The sequence below is a fragment of the Furipterus horrens genome, unplaced genomic scaffold (genome assembly GCF_987537825.1).
Source record: "Furipterus horrens unplaced genomic scaffold, mFurHor1.1.pri manual_scaffold_1, whole genome shotgun sequence".
In the NCBI taxonomy this organism is placed as follows: Eukaryota; Metazoa; Chordata; class Mammalia; order Chiroptera; family Furipteridae; genus Furipterus; species Furipterus horrens.
In genome coordinates, this window is record NW_028327171.1 from 104,642,778 (window position 1) to 104,662,944 (window position 20,167).

General features: G+C 35.8%; 1 protein-coding gene across 1 annotated transcript in view; it reads right to left on the reverse strand.

The window, feature by feature from the left end:
* Positions 1–3,983: 3,983 nt before the first annotated feature.
* RABL3 (RAB, member of RAS oncogene family like 3) overlaps positions 3,984–20,167 on the reverse strand; it is a 58,998-nt gene continuing 42,814 nt past the window's right edge. The window contains exons 4-8 of the mRNA XM_090277120.1: positions 14,987–15,101; positions 11,734–11,884; positions 7,896–7,967; positions 5,003–5,041; positions 3,984–4,435 (exon numbers count right to left, since the gene is read on the reverse strand). Coding sequence (XP_090133246.1) covers positions 4,370–4,435; positions 5,003–5,041; positions 7,896–7,967; positions 11,734–11,884; positions 14,987–15,101 — 443 coding nt within the window. The 3' untranslated portion in view covers positions 3,984–4,369. The remainder of the gene's footprint in view (positions 4,436–5,002; positions 5,042–7,895; positions 7,968–11,733; positions 11,885–14,986; positions 15,102–20,167) is intronic.

A 20,167-nucleotide genomic window follows, 5' to 3' on the forward strand; every position in this document is an offset into this window, starting at 1 on the left:
TGCTATGGTATCATTCACTTCTTTTCCTGAAATAAATACGAATAAACACATAATGTTCTACCATTAAACATTATTTTTAATGACTTATCAATCAACAACTTGCAAGGTTCTTTTTTACTTTTGTTACAAGGAAGTAATTGGAGACCTGATTGGAAAAGGCTTGGTTACCTAACTATTGGAATCACTGACTTGAGGTGCTTTGTCCATCTAATTCATTTATTCAGAAAGGATTAGGAAAATAAGAATTTTAATTTTATATACCTTTGCCTGTATAATTTGATAAAAATGTTATTTTGATATTTCCATAGACCAAGCAAGAAGCTGTGCTATGAAAGAACGGTCACAGCCTTGGATACTTCTTACCAAAACTCTGCTTTGTTCTCAGAAACTCTTCCTTAAAGAGCTCTGCATTTTAAAAAATAATTGTAAGAAGTGGGAAAAAGTCCTTAAGTAAAACTGACATTCAGATTGTACTTTTGTTGACATCCTTTGGACACTTACAGTGTGGGGCATGCTTCTACTGTACTCCTAGCAAGATGTTCCTTTTCTGTAGTGGAAAAGGGCGATTGTGACAGTAGAGGTAGAAAATAAGAACTAGCATTGATCTATATTCACAAACATTTCAATTTTAAAATACAGAGGAAAACTGATGATCTGGAAAATGATTCCTGTAAAACTATCTGTGCCTCCTGGAGGGGGGTCTTTGAACTCATCCCAGCTGGAAGACCACTGATCCACAACAAGAAAGTGGACAACACACCATGCGGGAAGCTGAGGATGTTACAGGGTGAAGTAAAGGAGAGTGTGATAGGCTTACGGAGCAATCACTCCATAATAGATTTAGAGAATGAAGGACTTGAGGACAGATGTCTCTAAGAAAGAGATGGAACTGAGAGATTACCCGATGTACTAGATGGCACCAAGCAGGATTTTACACCTTTGTTAGACTTTTGGGGTTTCATTCTTCACCATTACTTACTAATGACCTTGGTAAAGCTAAGCAGTCAGCCTGCTGAGAAAATAAATGTGGTACTATTGGTTGAAAAAATCCGTGTATCAGCGGACTCATACAGTTCAAATCCATGTTAAGGGTCAACTGTACACAATCTAGTCCTAGCCCACATATATAGAATTGGGAGAGGGGGTCAGGTAAGTTCTGGAATCTGCATTAAAAAAAAAAATTTTTTTTTAAATTCTAACCTGACATTTTTTTCATTGCTTTTTTTAGAGAGAGAAGAAGGAAGAAAGAGAAACATCAATATGAGAGGGAAACATTGACTGGTTGCTTCCCAGACCAGGGATCATACCCGCCCTGACCAGGAATTGAACCTGGAACCTAGGTATGTGCCCTGACCGGGATTTGAACCCACAACCTCTTGGCTACAGGATAACACTCCAACCAATTGAACCACACTGGCCAGGACCTGGAATCTGCATTTTAAACAAAGACTCATAAGATTTTTATGCACTTCTGAGTTTGAAAGCTACTGCTTTAAGTCCTTAAATGGAAGCGCTTATTAACTTTAACTGGAATTCAGATCCCTTTCCTATGCTCTGGATCAGCCCTGGCAGGCTCCAGCTCCAATTTTGCATCAAGCATACTGTGGAATATTTGAGGCTCAGGGTTCTCCTAGGGCTAGACTTCCTGGAACCCTTCCTCTCCTACCTCAGTGATTTAACTCAGTCTTGGGAGTATGGAAAAATAAATGTTTTATTTCTCTCTCTTCTTTTCTCCCAAACAGTATCCTCCTTTGAATTTTAACAGATATTAAATCAATGCAAACATCCTGTTAGACCTTAAATCTTGTTCAAGTAGATGCTACCTGTGCTTTGTAATTTTCAATTAAACCAACATTTATTATACACCCATTCAAGGCTCTACCTAGGTTGGGTGCTACAGCCCACACTATTCAAATGAAGGCTCAGAAGTTCTCATTATGGCAACAATTAGAAGCTCTTCACTTCAGTCCGATAGCCTAGCACATGCAGTCCATTTTCAGAATGAACAGAAAAACAGCAGTTTAAGGCGCTTGGATTATATCATGGATGTTTCAATTTCAGGGACTTCTGAGAACCCAAAATAAAGCTTATACAATCAAACCCTTTGGAAGCAGCTCTTCTTACAGCACTAAGGTGAAGAGACCAGCCCAAATCCTCTCCAACTAAGGGTCCTGCCACCTGAGGGACAGATGCCTGCACATTTGGTTGTCTCCACAGTGAGTAAGGGCATTGGCTAGACATCTAAATCACAACAGGAAAAAAATCTTTCTCTATTGCTATAAACTTGTTCTATAAGAAAGAAAATTAAAGATCTAATTAATACCTTTTAGAAGGTTTTGGTGTTTACTCCTGTTTATTATCTAAAAGCAATTTTTATGAGCAGGTCTCAGGAAGACTCAGTAAAAATTATGCTTCAAAACATTTTTTTAAAGAACTCTGGCTAATGACATTCATTCTGGAAAACAGCCATATTTTGTTGCTACTAATACTTGCAACAAACAGGCTATTAAAAATTATTATTATTTTTTTTGTAGAAAACTAATTCAGAGAGTCAAGCCTGACAGCAAGAAGAAATGGAGCTAAGGAGCAATGTCAATTTTTCAATGTTGTCCCTGAAGCCATCAGTGATGGGTTACTTTTATTTTTTAATAAGGAAGAACATAAAGAAATTGGGATAGATTTTTCTTTTTTAATTAAGGGAAAGAAAGAGGAAGGCAGGGGTAAGGAAAGAACTACTGATTTTTTTGTTAAAAGAGGAATACAAAGAGCTTTAGTTGGTTTAGGTCTTTAAGAATTCATTTGGTGTCTACTTCCTAACTGCACAGCCTCTGTCACAACACATTTGTGCCAAATTCCACATACAGATCCTGATTTGCATAGCTCTCTTAATGTCAGAAAAGAAATCAGGACTAAGTCTTGTGGAGGAGGATGAGAAGAAAGAGTAGAGAACATTCTGGCTGATGAAAAGTGCTTTAATCATCCTCTTCCAAATTCTGAAGACTGCCTTTCTAAAAGCATTCTAACATTCTTAACATCTTCTTTCAGCATACCTTGATTTCCACAGTACTTATGAAGTTTAATGAAAATGGAGTAGAAAGTGAATTTATTGTTCTTTCTCCTAGTTTTAAAATGAGTAGCTAAAACTATTGTCGTTATTATTAGTATTTTAATATGGAGCAAAATCAGGAGTACTGGGACCCGCAGCAGAGCCAGAGAGAGAATATGGGTGAAAAGGTATTGCCAAATAAGGCAGCAAATTCCAGTTTTTGGACACCAGGTTTATATATTTAAGAATAACCAGGAAAGAAAGAATTAAACAAGCAAAAAAGATGGGCAAAAAGAGTAATGAATAATTATGCATATACACACACTACCCCCCCCCCAAATTTTGCCTTATGAAATCCAAGAATTTTAAGTCCATGATTCATGTAAATGTGTTGCTGTGGAACTTATTTTTACTTTTCTCCACAAATACATTGTTGACACAAAGAATAATATTCTTAGTTTTCAGACTACAGTTAAAAGACATTTCAGGAGTTAACTTTTCCTTCAAAAAAATACAATCTGAAGAGGCTGTAAATCTTTCTTACTGTCTTTGTGCAGGTCTTAGTTTTCACCCTACCCATTTCCAAAAAGAAAACAGTGAGAGAATGCAGACAGCTGTAACCTAAAGAGTGAAGGATTTAGTGAGCTGTCAATTGCTTGCAGAATTCTTCTTTTCTGGCACTGCAGTTCTCTATGTATTATTAATCTATTTATATTTAACTCCAGCCATTAGTCCTCCTCTTCCAGCCACTGAACCATATGCAAAGGAGAGGAGAGGTAACAAGGGTTGCTATTATTAGGCATCTTTCTGTGTGATGAGGGTGGAGACAATCAAATAACACCATTTTACTTCGAAAATGACAGAGATTGTTCAGGGTGGACAACTCAGGGCTGGTTAACGTAACCTCTCCCCTCAATGAGGTAAAACAACAGAGATACATTTTTGAAGTACTTCATTAAGTCTTCAGCCAGGAGTGTGGGAAAATTACAGACCCATAAAAACCCTTCAGTTCTAGGCAAGAGTAAATTTTCTCAGCAGCACTGTCACTGCTCATTTACTGCATCGTTTTGACAACATCTCTTATTTCCACAAGGCTTTTACATAATCTATAAATAGGAACAGAAAATGGGGACAAAGTTTGGACCTCCCACACTGTTACTTCCTTTCAGTTTTCCCTTAAAGGTGAGGGTGAAGGGTAGCATTTTAAGATGATTTCATTAAAAGGCCGAGACATTAATAACTGACACGAATAACTGACACAGCAAGAAGAATGCTGTGAGAAGCTGCCACTGCTTGCTTGCTCTTCCAGAGAATGCGTGTAATTCAGTCATAATGAAGGCTCTTTAATGTTCCGCCCCCAAACCTCTTTCGATCAGGAAAGCCTGGAATCTGTAGGCAAGAAAGATAATCACATTAAATCTCAAGTAGGCAGAGTTCAAATGCTAACAGACTTTAAATTTTTTTTCCTTTAAAATGTCAGTCTGTTGTTTCTGAAAGAACCACCATTCTGTGGTTTTGCTCAGAAAGCCGCAGCAGATTCAATAATAAAAATAAATTCTACCAAAATGGAAACATTTGTCAACAAATTGGTGACAGTGTTATCTAAATCAGAGAAGATGAAGGTGAATCTCATAATATTCACCTAGTGAATTCTATATGAATTATGTGCTTGTGATAGACTTTAAATATATACCTCTGGAGTCTCAAGCAAATGATTTTCTTCTGTTATTTTATAATATAATCTTATCCCTCAATTTTTATTTTTTATTTATTTTTTGGTCTCTTGGACCCTTACTTTCCCTTGATCTGATTTTCTTTTGTATTTAACAGAAGGATATCAGAAACTCATGCCTACAAATGGACTTCCCCCACGTTTTTTAACTACTGAAAATCAATTTGGAAATCACCTTTCTACAATTTAAGAACTCATTTTATAAAGAAAAGATGGATACCGACCTGATTACCGTCTCTTAAGAAGTATCTCTTCTCTATGACCTGTGAGAAACAAAGATTTTAAGGGTTTAGCACACATTCCTGGAAAAAGTGGCTAACTGTAATGGTCACTCATGGTGCTAAAAGGCATATATCCGAATTAAGAGTCTTTCCAATAGCTATAGACATCTGGTATAAGGAACTGAATGTGGTGGTAATGAGATCAGGATTGTGGGACTATTTCCATTACAGCCTGCTTCATTCCAGAAAGCAACATTAGATTAAAAAATAAATGAACAAATAAAACTGACTAATCAGAGAATGACATATAATCCCATGCAATTCTTAGTATGTAGCAGAAAATTTGGCTCTTAAGTTTCCTAGCACTCAGCCCCAAAAGGTACCAAACAGACTCCATAAGATAAAAGCAAAGCACCTGCCTACTAACAGTACAGCTATTCCTTAAAGAGGAGTCTGTGCAATGCAATGAACCACCACATCCCTTTGGTAAACACAGTGATAAACTCTGTAAGGCCTCAGTGGAGACAGATGACGTAACATCAAAAGTAGTCAATTAGCTTATTTTTATGGACTTAATCTTCATTCTCTAGTTTTCAGAATCGTCTGTATTTGGTTAGTAGGAGAAACACAGTAAAGTACTGGACATATCTGCACAAATCCATCACTAGTATTGTAAATAAGCCCTCAAATAACATGCCCTAATGTAGTGTGTTTAACAGACACCACATTTTCAGATGATGAAAAACATTTGTAAAAAACAATGAGTTCTGTTCTAACTCTTGAGAAACTGCAATGACTGCAGAGGCAGTACTGCTTTTTCTTAAATAGAGAATTGTTGTGATTAAGAAAAGTTAATCAGGTAAGTATACACAGAGATTATCTGGAGATGATCTCTGAGACACTGGAATATAGAATTATGAAAATAAAAATTCCTCTGCATAAACACCGAGCATCTTCTTTCAGGCCTGTGTCAGCTTACTTTCAACTGCCTGAGAGCCAAAATATCTGGACTTTTCCATCTTTAAGAATATGGCTGGGTCATTGTTAGCCACAGGAGACTGAGGGTAAGGTTGCATTCACTGGCACCAGAGGTAGAAAAGCTGGTTCATGATTAATTCACATGCACATCTCAGAATACTTGGTCTTACAGAAAGCAAGAAGGGACTGAGTCTCTTTCCTCTCTCCAGGGCAGGACAGGAAAATCCTATCATTCTGAAGTGGGGACTAATTACTATTAGCCAAGAGAGTCTGGAGGAGGAGTGCCAGATTCCCTCTTGGAAAAGAAATCTTTACATTAAATTCTTGCAGATACGTACAGAAAACTGGGTGAAACTTAGCTGCTACATGCCTTGGTTTCAGGCAGCCATCTCAGTCTGGTGGGTCTGGCCAACCACCAATGTACATGCCTTTTGCTGTGTTTAGGCAAGAGAGAGAGAAGTTACCTCTTTTGCTTTTGCTCATAATTCCCTACCTTCAAATTGCAACGTCTCCTCACTAAATCCTGCTATCTTCTTAAAATCAATCAAGTTCCCTTTGATTTTTTAATTTTTAAAAAATACAGCCTTGACTGACAACTTGGGTCACACTAGTCTATAACCCATTGTTTCTCTAGGATATAACTTACTACATTTAACATTTCAATTTCAAAATTATTAAATTATTTGAAAAATTAAATAGTATGTTGTGGGATCTTTCCATGTCAGACACAGATCTCTTAAGATGTGGCTTTTAGGGGATAGCATTTTGTATCAGATGGGATCAGGGATCTAAACCAAATGGAAGTCCTTATATTTTAAGTTTGAAAACAATGTAGATAGAAAATGTGGTTCCTTGCAGTGCATCCCATTTAGAAAATGCTAATATTTGTATAGCACGCTGGGGTAAATGGAAGAGGCTGCCAATTACCCAGCCCCAGGGGCTCTGGCTGCTCTGAGAACTGAGGGGAAATCAATATCTCAGCACACCTGTACCCTATTTGCGACACACCAGTTGGGAAGTTCTGCAATGAAGCAAAAATTTCCCAGTATTAAACAGGGAGGGGTGTGGGGCTGATCTTCTGCTGACATATTAGATAACGGGGTCAAATATTAAATCCCTAAATTGCTAAAAGAAAAATGATTTATAAGGAAGACTATGAGGAGAGAAATGTTTCTTGGGGGATTATACCTAAAAGGAAATATAATACAGAAATTAATCTTTTTCAATAACACACACAGAAATGTATCCTATTTTACTTTACTACACAATGTCAGCTTTGGGCAAGCAACTTAAACTTGGTCAATACTATGTGCCAAGCAGCTTTATGGCCTTGTGAAGGAAAGAAAAGTGCTCTAATTTACTAGCATGCAGAATCATTCTACATTTTTATTCTGTAATAAGATGGTGCCAGCAAGAGTCGACAATTGAAATGCAAACGTTTCTGATAAGGAAACAATAGGGAATCAAGAAGATGACATTACTTTAAAAATAATAGCAACAACTATTCATAGCTGGGAGAGCAAAAAGAACTCAGGGCTTTAACTAAGTAGAATCTCCTCAGTTCAGTGTCTTTTGTAGGGGTCAAGGGTGAATAAATACAAAAAGAGTTAGAAAATAAAGAAACATAAACTGTTTTAAGGCGGGGAATTAGGTATCTTCAAACAAACAAACAAACAAACAAACAAACATCCATTTAAATCCAGCAGCTTTCATCCTTTGCTTAGAGAAACTGGTGATAGAATAAATACGTCAGCAGGTCTTGAGCAATTATACCAACCAACAGATAAGAAAGATCAAAACAAGTATTATTCAGTCTGTGACGTTCAGGTTAAAGGCATAAAAGTACAAAGCATTCTACAAAAACTTTAGTCTCATAATATATAAATTAAGTTTAAAATAACTTAATTGAAGCCATTACCTTATCAAAAAACCTACTGAGCTTGACAGCATTAGAAGAACCGGCAGCGAGGTACCGTGGATTTGTGCAATCCTAGAAGATAAAACATAAGAGCTGCAATTAAAAGTCAGGAAACATAACCTCCTCGTTGGTTATCACTGCTCCTGTTGCACATTTCTGTAGTAAAATATTAGTCATAATGCTCTCATAAAATATTCATGATTTTGAAATTATGATGCACAAAGCATAGAGGAAAGTGCTAATGGGGGTAACGCCCCTTTTTGTTATTTAAGCAATTTTAGAGGACACTGAACCAGTGTATTCATCATCAAATAATTCATAAGGGAAAACAGGATTGCTAATATCTTACTAATAAAACCAATATACTAATCAGGTTACCTACCTACATTTACCCTGAAAAAGCATAAACAGAGCCATTAAAAAAGTCAACACTTCACTTTTTAGCACTAGTTATCAGTGCGCAACTAAGTTCTGTGCAATTCGTACAAACAGTAGGAAGCATAAAATAAGGAGTTAAGAGGAGCAAAGGACAAACAGAACAGTTCAGGGATTTCTCACTCATTTAAATATAAGGTAATATATTTCTTGGAAGGTCATAGAGAAAATAATAAATTAACAGATACTTTTAAAATCATAAACAATAAATTATTATTAAATATCATTAAGTATTATTATTAAACAATAAACAATAGTGAACAATAGATATATTACTATTAAATAGCATTTTCAAAAATCAGAAAAATATGGGGCCCAGAAGAGAAAAAACAATCTGGAACATTAAATTATAATAATGACTAGTAAAGACATTAAAAGACTTACTTTCCTTTTAGTGGAATTCCAGTATTGTTCTGTCTTTGCTTATCACTAATGATTTGCCACCTCAAGAGATAAGAGTACTTTGATTTTTACCTCTAAGGGCACATGAGACCAAATTATGAGGATCTCATGTAGGCTCCTTGCAAGAATGATATTTGCTTTTCAGGCTGTGTCCCTTGGGAAATTACTGAAACTACTGACATTGCATTTATTGTTTTGTAATCTATATGCCTACATGATTCCTTTCCAATGGATTTTGTTTTATCACTTATTTTATCCATATAAAACATTTCAAGGTTCACATTTTAAATTTTGGCCAGAATCTATATCAAAACAACCAAAACAAAACAAAACAAAACAAAAATCGAGAGAGAGAGCGATTACATCAAACTTTTCAAAGATCACAGAATACTAGAAGCCAGCAAGCTCTGATTCTGAATATCTGTCACAATATTTCTAGATTGTGTGACATTGGTTAAGTTCCTATAGGGATGATGATACCTATCCCATAGGGTTTTTGTGAAAATTAAATGAAATAATGCATGTCTGGCAAATAGCAGGTACTGAAATATTAGTTCCCTTCTCTCCTCATCCCCCAAAATGCTATCAGACTCAATTTTCATACACAAAACACCTAACATAAAAGATAATTCCATATACAGATCAAACAGACTGAAATACCATCGTTGAAAACTACTGTATGTGAAATAATGTGTGAGCATATTTACACAGCAGTTGGGACACACAAGAAACAAACCTTAGATGGACCAGTGTTGGATGTTTTACAAAATGTTACCGCTGACGCAGTTATCAGAATGTGAAAATACTTCAGAGACAATTCCAAATAGAGCTGAAGTACTAAATACAGAAACTAAACCAAGCAGCAAACAAACAAAACTTCCCAAAGACTTAATTCTAAGGCTGCACAATTTCAGCTTGACCAGGCTGGAAAAATTCTGTTTCTTTAGGATAACAATTTTAAAGCTGAAAGAGCCATTTGTTATTGATCACAGCTGAGGGCAAAGCCTGAAAATTGATAGCTCTAAATAGCTTGTCTAAGCTTGAGAAAGGAATAATAACTAGAGAAGATGCTTCAATATGGTCACTTTGAAGTAAATGTATGAGAGAGACAAATTTGTACTAAACACAATAAGTCTAACAGGATTTTAAAAAGTAAGTAATCTTTACCCTGTTTACAATTTAAACACTGTCTTTTTTTCAGGCACAAGAATAACTGATTCCTTCTTTGATGTAAACATATGGTAACCAAAGATGCTAGCACTAATATTGTTACATTAGTGTTTTATTTTTTTATTTGAGGCTTTGTATTTACTTGCTGAGTCTTTTTGACTCTTTTTGAAAGTTTTATCCAATTTTTCTCCTTATTTTTTATTTCCTGCATACTCAAGACCGCTTGTTGTTTCTGCTCTGTCCTTGAAGTCATACATGGGTAAAAGGTCAAAAGTATGTTGCATGTGAACTCTGTGGAGACTGCGTGTGCCGACATGTCACCACTTGAGTTCCTTTACATCTTGTTAACAATTGCCCTGACTCTGCAAGTAGAAGAATCACATATTTGGCCACTAGAAACAGATACTTAATGGAACAAATGAAATATATTTAATAGTAAATTTTGCTTTGGAAATCATGTTCAAACAAGGTAAACTCAGCATTTCTTCAACAAGGATATTATATATTCTAAGTAGCAGGAATCCTCTGGAATATCACGGTCCAGTGCTGACCACCTGGGGCACTTATGCTGGATATTCCACGGTGGCAGCTGAGAAAAATAAGGCACCACTACTGCAAAGTAGAATGTAAAAAAACAATGGAATGGCAGACAGGAGCTGATTCAGTTATGGGGATAGAGGTGGGGTGGAACCAAGCAGTGCTCACAAATGTTCCCAGAGTAAGGGCATCAGAATCACCTGAGTCATTTGTTAAAATTAGAGTCCCGGTCCTCCTGCCAGACCTTATGAATAAAAAGCTTCTGCTGTGCGGCAGTTACTCAAAAAACTTCACAGGTACTGTTTGTTGGTAAATGAATATGCGGTCAGGTCTGGGTAACTGTTAATCTAGGTGATTTCTAAGAGTTCTTTCAGCTCCTAGATTCTATGCGTTAGTTGCAGAATAATTAACTGGAAAAGAGGTTTAATTGTACGGCACAGGCTCTGAAGTCAGAGTGCCTGCTTTGACCCGTGTAACTTTAGCCTAGTTACCTCTCTCTGCTGCTAGACTTCATCTCTAAAATGGGTATAATAATAGTGCCTACCTCATAGGGGCGATGCATGTGAGATAATGTGCAGAAAACGCCAGAACAGTGCTCAGCACATAAATGCTCAATATTGGTAGCAACTGGTATGAAAGCACCACACGTGTGGGTTCCAGTGCACTGTGTATGCTGCACAAACCCTGCTTGTGAGCAATGACACATCCTTTTCTGGGCAACACTGACTGGTTGATGTGAGGACTTCTCTTAACCTTTTTAGTGCCAAGTTCTAATGGAGCTAAATATCTCAGGAAGGTATTCCATCTCTGTATACCTATAAGATTATATAAATTAATGCCTATCAAGCACTCCTAGTTTATAGTTTGTAATTTTTTTCACTTGCCTAGCAGTTTGCCCTTTAAGGTAAATTTTGTAATTTAAGAAGCTAAGAGGCTTTTCTAAAGCAAGAATAATCAAGTTACAGTATCAGTAACCTTTCTTTGTCATATTAATTTACTTATTTTGATTCTGATGTGACTTTAAAAAATCTTTTCAAGAAAAAGCCCACGATTTTTACATTACTCACAGAACAAAGTTTGAACATTCAATAGCTCAGCATACAAGGAGGCTGAAGTGACTGTGTCCCTCTAACAGTTTATGTTGATTCCAGTTTTCACCATGTTTTGGAGTAGAACAAAATAGCCTGATTTCAAATATAAAGCTTTTTTGTGTGTGAGAATATATGACTTGTGAAATCTTCGATTTTGCTTTCAACTGATAATAATGCAAACATGCATTAATGAAAATACACACCAAATTAATCTCCTCTGCATTGAAATCCTCTGCCAGGAAAGCGGTCCTAGTTAAAACTTCATGGCGCTTGGCTTCATGAATTTGGTCCAGTTTAGTCCCTATTACCAACAGTGGGATTTGGTTATCAGCAAACTGTTCCCGGTCATAATCCCTGTGATAAATAATGAAGAGGTAAATAGAATTTACATTTTTGATGTACATTCTATGTTTTTTAGGATGTATAAAATAGCTTATACTATTTTACTGATCATTCATTGACTCTTGCTCACCTGTCACCTATAAACCTACCTTTTTCCTAATTTCGACCATCTACTTGTTTATCAATCCATCCTTACCATCGACAGAATTCCAACTATTCATCTAACTACTCAAAATTTGTCCCCATGAGTCTTTATAGACTACTTGAATAACTGAGTGCCCACCAGGTATACCAAGGTAAGTTGAGTTGATTTCTCCCAAAGCTCTGTCTTCTAAGGCTTGGGAATTTTTCCGTATAGATGCAGAGAAGATTCAAACCTTAGTGGGAGAAAACCCTGGAACCTAGCATGGCACTAAGGTCCTATGTCAGAGGGGAAAATGACAAGCTTCTGGGTACCTTCAGGGGTATGTATATGCTATATACCACTATACACACTTCTGTCTATGAATAATAAAGAAAACTAAATTGTTTAAGGAAACTAGGAAATACGGAGCTTAAAGGCCAGAATAAATCAACCATAGGTGATGTGTTGGCCTAGGGAAAGATGAATTCAACAGATGCAAAGGGAGAGAAACAGCTGAACCACAAAGTGAATACGAAAGGAATGAATTAAGTATCAAATAGATGTTTGTCTTGAAACGGTAACTATGGGAGACAGAGGACAGGGAGACAGAAGATAGGCAGTATGAATCCCTTAGGGTCACTGGCCATTACAATTCTTTTTTTCTATTTCTATCTAAAGGATAGAGTGGTATTCCTTCTATTACTAAAAGAAACATAGAGCCCATTGTTGTTGAATTAAATTTTATTAACCTGAGAAGTAAATTTGGATTTCTGAAACGTTATAAGCTCAATTTACAAGTCAGCAAAATCTGGTTTCGAACATTTTATGACAGTAAATCATTGCATAATTCAATCAATACAACCCAGTTGAGCACAGCTTTTTTTCTTCCTTTGACATTACTTTCCTTTCTCTTTGAGTAATCTAAATTAGGGGTGTGTGTGCAAAATTATCAAGTGTTTTTGTCCTTCATAATAATATTGCAGAGCTTCAGTTACTGCTCAGCCTTGGAACACAATTGTTTTATAATCTCCCATTTCATAAACATATCATCATTCTATTTTTGCATCAAAGCCAACAGTAATTTGAGTTCAAGGACTTTGATTCTTTTTTACCAACTTCAACACTAATTTAGGAGAAACTGTCCAAAACTGAAATTTGCTTTATTAGAGAATAAAGTGTTGAGAGTATCCTCCTTTAGGACTATTTCCTTTTCCTATACTCACTAACTCAGGCTCACAAACAAATTTTTTTTTTCATTGTTCATGATTATCTTTATTATTTTATGTAAGATGACATTTTGGCCCTAATCTGATTTTTTTTAAAAATAAATTTATTTATTTGTTTATTTTTAGAGAGCGAGGAAAGGAGAAAGAGAGGGACAGAAACATCACTTGTGATTGCCTCTCACTCGTGCCCCCAATTGGGGACCTGACATGCAACCTAGTCATGTGCCCTGACTGGGTATCGAACCAGCAACACTTGGCTCGCAGGCCGACGCTCAATCCACTGAGCCACAGCACCCAGGGTACAAACAAATTTTTGTATGTAGTTTATCAAACATTATCTTTGATACACATATATCTCTGTCACTTGTAGTCTTGTATAATCTCTTGTACATCATCATATATATTACATATGTAAATAACATACATAGCAATATACATATAATTTATTCTCTTATATCTCTTCTAAGCTTTCTTTTGTCTTTTATTCAATCTTACATCTACTTTGACTTTGAAAAGAAAAAAAAAGAAGGAAAATTGCATCTTTCAGACCACTATATTTAACTACCATTTTTAGAGAAGATTTAGGATTCAGAGAAACAAATTTAACAGGCACTACAGGCATACAATCACCAAAAGCCAGAATACAGGAAACTCTACAGGACAAACAAGCCATCTTTTTTTCACAAATAAACTGCTACTGGGTAAAAACTAAAAATAAAAAAGGAAAGGAAAGTTAAGATTAAAAGAAACTAAAGACAATGAGTGGGTGGATCTTATTTAGATACACTTTTGAATAAACTAACATTTTTAGACATTTGGGGATATTAAAGTAATATCCAATATTAAAGAACTATTGTTAATTTTAAGTATGACAATTATATTTTGGTTATGTTCAAGAAGTTCTTAATTCTTAAAAGTTATACATTGAAGTACTGTATATGTAGGTGAAATGATATCATGTCTAGGATTTGCTTCAAAACATAAATGAAGAGACATACTGTGTTCAGGGACTGGAAGATGCAATGAAAATTCTCCCCAACTTGATCTATAGATTAATAGCAATTCTAATTAAAATCCAAGCATAATTTTTGTCAATATGGACAAGCTGATTTCAATTTTATATGAAAAAGCAAAATAGATTAGCTAAACAATTCTGAAAAGGAATAAAGTGGAAAGAATCACACTAATTTTAAGAGTGAACTATAATGCTACAGTTTTGGTGAAGGGACAGACACAACAGGTCAATGAAACAGAATTAGGAAGTCTAGAAAACAGACCATATAAATATGGTCAAATGATTTTTGGCAAAAGAGTAAAATAAATTCAATAGAAAAGGATAATCTTGTCAATAAATGGTATTGGAACAATTGGACATTAATATACAAAAGTCACCCTCAACGAAATGAAAGCCTCCCGCATTATTATATAGTAACTCAAAAAAGGAGCAAGATCTACAAGTAAACCTAAAACTATAAAACTTCTAGAAGAAACACTGGAGAAAACCTGTGTATTCTGGAATTAGGCAAAGAGTTCAAGAGTATGATATTAAAAGCTACAATACAATAAAGAAAAAACTAAGAAATTAGACTATTAAAATGCAAAACTATTGCTTTGTGAATGACACTGTTAGGAGAATGAAAAGGCAATCTACAGATTGGGAGAAAATATTTATACATCAAACATCTTACAAGGTATTATTTTGGATGGTGTATTTCTGTGATGGCTATAACATTTCAAACCAATTGTGAAGTAATTTGGGCTCACCCATTTGTTACCAAGACGCCAGTTGGCACCAAATCCCTGTTGAGAGCTTCCAGTGACCAACGATACAAGTTTTGGGATGACTTCTTATTTGTTAAGTCGTGTACTAAAATAATACCTAAAATAATCAGAGAAAATAATGTCAATACGGTAACAATTCTTCTTCACTTCAGAATTGGCAAAATGAGGCTTAGTAAACAACAAGCAGTAAGCTGCTTAGTGAACCTAGCATTCTAGTATGACTAACAATTATTTTAAAATTTCCTCTGCCCCGAACAAGAGACAAATAAGATCACTACATAATACCTAAGGGAGTCGTCCACAATAGGATATAACTCTTGTAAACATATATGTACCCAATATAGGTGCATCTAAATATATAAATAAAACTTTGGAGGATTCTAATAAAGAGATAGACAGCAATACAGTAATTGTAGGGGATTGTAACACCACACTGTCAACAATGGACAGAGCTTCTAAACAAAAATTTAATAAAAATATTGCAGAATTGAACGACACTCTAGATGAAATGGACTTTAAATTCAAGAAAATTGAAATCATATTAAGCATCTTCACAGATCACAATGGCTTGAAGGTAGAAACCAACCTCAAGAAAAAAACTCAAGAACATTCAAATACATGGATGCTGAATAACATGCTATTTAATAATGAATGGGTTAACAATGACATCAAGGAAGAAATCAAAAAGTATCTGGAAACAAATCAAAATGAACACATAACAACCCAAAACTTATGGGACAGAGAGGAAGCCGTCCTGAGAGGGAAGTTCATAGCAATACAGGCCTATCTAAAGAGATAGAAAAATCTCAAATGAACAACCTAACTCAACATTTAAAAATACTACAGGAATGATAACACAGAGTAAGCAGAAGGAAGAAAATAATCAACATCAGAGCTGAATTAAATGACAATTTAAAGGATTAATGAATCCAGGATCTAGTTCTTTGAAAAAATAAAATTGACAAACTTTTACTCAGACTTAAGAGAGAGAGAGAGAGAGAGAGGGAGAGAACCCAAATAAAATCAGAAATGAAAGAGGACAACTGATAGCACAGAAATACAAAGGATTTGAGAAATTACTATGAACTATATGCCAAGAAATTGGACAACCTGGGCGAAATGGACAAATTTCTAGAAACATATAATCTTCCAAAACTACATCAAGAAGAAGCAAAGAACCCCAAAACCTGAAGAAACCAATAACAACTAGCAAAATTGAAGCAGTAATTAAAAAACTACTGACACACAAAAGCCCTAGACCAGATGGCTTCATCGGTGAATTTTACCAAACGTTTAAAGAACTAACACTTATCCTTCTCAAACTATTACAAAAAATCCAAGAAGAAGGAGGACTTCCAAACTTTTTTTGAGGCTAGTATTATCCTAATCCCAAAACCAGGTAAAGACACAACAAAGAAAAAAATATATAGGCCAATATCTCTGATGAACATAGATGCTAAAATCCTCAACAAAATTTTAACAAACTGGATCCAACAACACATTAAAAAGATCATACACCACGATTAAGTAGGATTTATTCCAGGGATGCAAATATGGTACAATATTCACAAATCAATAAGTGTGATACAACACATAAACAAAATGAAAGACAAAAATCACATGATTATATCAATAGATGCAAAAAAACCTTTGATAAAATCCAGCACCCATTTATAATAAAAATGCTCAGTAAAGTAGGAATAAAGGGAGCATACCTCAACATAATAAAGGCCATGTATGAAAAACCTACTGCCAACATCATATTCAATGGGCAAAAACTAAAAACGTTTCCCTTAAGATCAGGAACAAGACAAGGGTGCCTGCTTTCACCAATTTTATTCAACAGAGTATTAGAGGTCCTAGCCATAGCAATCAAACAATAAGAAGAAATAAAATGCATCCAAATTGGAAAGGAGGAAGTAAAACTGTCATTATTTGCAGACAACATGATAGTGTACACAGAAAACTCTATAGTCCCCATCAAAAAACTTCTTGATCCAAGAAGTAAATTTGGCAAAGTAGTCCGATACAAAGTCAATATTCAGAAACTGATGGAATTTTTGTACACCAATAATGAACTACCAGAAAGAGAAACAAGGGAAAAATGTCCTGTTTACTATAGCAACAAAAAAAAATACCTAGGAATAAATTTAACCAAGGAGGTAAAAGACCTGTACTCGGAAAACTATAGAACACTGAAGAAACAAATTGAGGAAGATACCAATAAATGGAAGATATACCCCATTCATGGATTGGAAGAATTAACATCATTAAAATGTTCATACTACCACTACCCAGGGCAATCTATAGATTCAATGCAATTCCTATTAAAATACCAATGGGATATATTTCAAATACTTCAAATACTTCAAAAATTTATATGGAACCAAAAAAGACCCCAAATAGCCACAGCAATCTTGAGAAAAAAAAAAAAAACAAAGTTAGAGGGAATCAAAATACCTGATATCAAACTATACTACAAGGCCACTGTAATCAAAACAGTCTGGTACTGTTATAAGAACAGACACATAGATCAATGGAACAGAATAGAGAGCCCAGAAATAAACCCATGTCTCTATGGTCAATTAATACTTAACAAAGGGGGTACAAGCATACAATAGTGTAAAAATAGCCTCTTCGATAAACTGCATTGGCAGCTTCCAGCAAATATGGAGGTGTAGGTAGATGCGCTTCGCCTACTCGTACAACCATATAAAGAATCACAACTCAAAACAAAAAACCAATAAAATTGCCAGAAAATTGAACTGTATGAAAGTCTAACAACCAAAGATTTAAAGAAGAAATATTCATCTAGATGGGTAGGAGAGGTGGAGACGGGAAGCCAGGGTGGAGGTGACAGTGTGGTGGTGGAAAAGTGGTGGTGGCAAGGCAGCAGTGGTGGCCAGTGGACCCACATTCACATGTGGCAGATAAAAGCCAGGAGGGACACCTGGGGAGTGATCCCAGCCCCAGGCCAGTCCACACAGCCCACAGTTCCAGCGCTGGGAAAACAAAGCCTCATAGCTCTGGCTGTGAAAACCAGTGGGGGTTGGGGGTCAGAAAAAACTGCCTGTCTCTCAGGAGAGTCCATTTAGACAGCTCCTGTTGTCCTAGAATGCACACAAATACACCTACTCTAGGAACCACCACCAGAGCAGTAACTAGAGGGCTGTCAGTCACATACAGGAAGTGGGTGAAGTGATTAGAAACAGGGCAAGTGCCAAACAAGGGGCACTGTTTCCTCTATGACCCCTACCCCACAAACAGTGTCACAAAATGTCACCAAGACGGAGTCAAAGCGGCTCTACCTAACTCACAAAACAAACACAGGGAGGCTACCAAATTGAGAAGACAAAGAAATATGGCCCAAATGAAAGAACAGATTGAAAGTCCAGTAAAAGAACTAAGTGGAACAGAGATAGCCCACCTATCAGATGAAGAGTTCAACACTGGTGATAAGGATACTCAGAGAACTTACTGAGTACGGCAAACACATAAGGGAAGAAATGAAGGCTACACTAAGTGAAATAAAGAAATATCCACAGGGAACCATTAGTGAAGGGAAAGAAGCTGGGGTTCGAATCAATGATTTGAACGTAAGGTGGGCATAAACAGTCAACCAGTACAGAATGAAGAAACAAGAACTGGAAAAAAAAAAAAAAGGAGACAATAAGAAGACTCTGGGACAACTCCCAAAGTGCCAACTTCCAAATCATAGGGATGCCAGAAGAAGAGAAAGAGCAAGAAATTGAAACTTATTTGAAAAATAATGGAGGACAACTTCCCAAATTTGGTGAAGAAAATAGACATACAAGTCCAGGAAGCAGAGTGTCCCTTACAAGTTGGACTCAAGGAGAAGCACACCAAGACACATCATAATTAAAATGCCAAAGGTTAAAGATAGAGAGAATCTTAAAAACAGCAAGAGAAAGGCAGAGAGTTACCTACAAAGGGTTGCCTATAAGACTATCAGCTGATTTCTCAAAAGAAATTTTGCAGGCAAGAAGTATTCAATGTGATGAAAAGCAAGGACCTAAAAAAAAAGATTATTCTATCCAGCAAAGCTATCATTTAGAATGGAAGGGCAGATAAATGCTTCCCAGACAAGGGAAAGTTAAATGAATCCATCATTGCCAAGTCATTATTACATGAAATGTTAAAGGGACTTATTTAAGAAGAAGGTCAAAACTGTGAACAGTAAAATGACAACAAACAACTATCAACAACTGAATCTAAAGAAAACAAAAACAAACTAAGCAAACAACTAGAACAGGAACAGAATCACAGATATGGAGACCATATGGAGGGTTATCAGCAGGGAGGGGGAAGAGGGAGAATAGGAGAAAAGGTACAGGGATTAAGAAGCGTAATTGGTAGGAACAAAATAGACAGGGTGATGTTAAGAATAGTACAGTATTCCCTCACTTATCGCAGGTATTGCGTTCCAGACCCCACTGCGAAGTAGGAACCTTACATTTATTCTACACTCTTAAACATATGTAACTTTAACAACACATGTATATAGTACCGCAAAATCCTGTGATTTAGCGAAAAATTTGTGATAAATAATTAAATATAGTATTTTTAAAAATCCCGTGATAAGTGAACCATGGTATAGCGTGGGACTACTGTATAGGAAATGAAGAAGCCAAAGAACTTATATGGACATGAACTAAAGTGGGGGGGTGTGTTGCTGGAGGGAAGGGGGTACCACTTGGAGGGAGACAAAGGGAAAAAATTGGGACAACTGTATCGCATTATCAACAAAATATACTTAGTAAAAATAAATGGTGTTGGGAGAACTAGACTGGTACATGAAAAAAAAAAAAAAAAAGAAACTAGAACAACTTACACCATACACCAGAATAAACTCAAAATGGATAAAAGACTGAAATATAAGTCTTGATACCATAAAAGTCCTAGCAGAAAACATGAAGTAAAATTTCAGATATCACACGTAGCAATTTTTTTGCTGATATATCTCCTAGGGCAAGGGAAATAAAGGAAAAAAATAAATAAATGGGACTACATCAAATTAAAAATCTTCTTCATGACTCAAGAATCCATCATCAAAATGAAAAGGGAACCGACAGTATGGGAGAACATATTTACCAATGATACATCAAACAAGGGTTTAATTTCCAAAATATATAAAGAACTCAT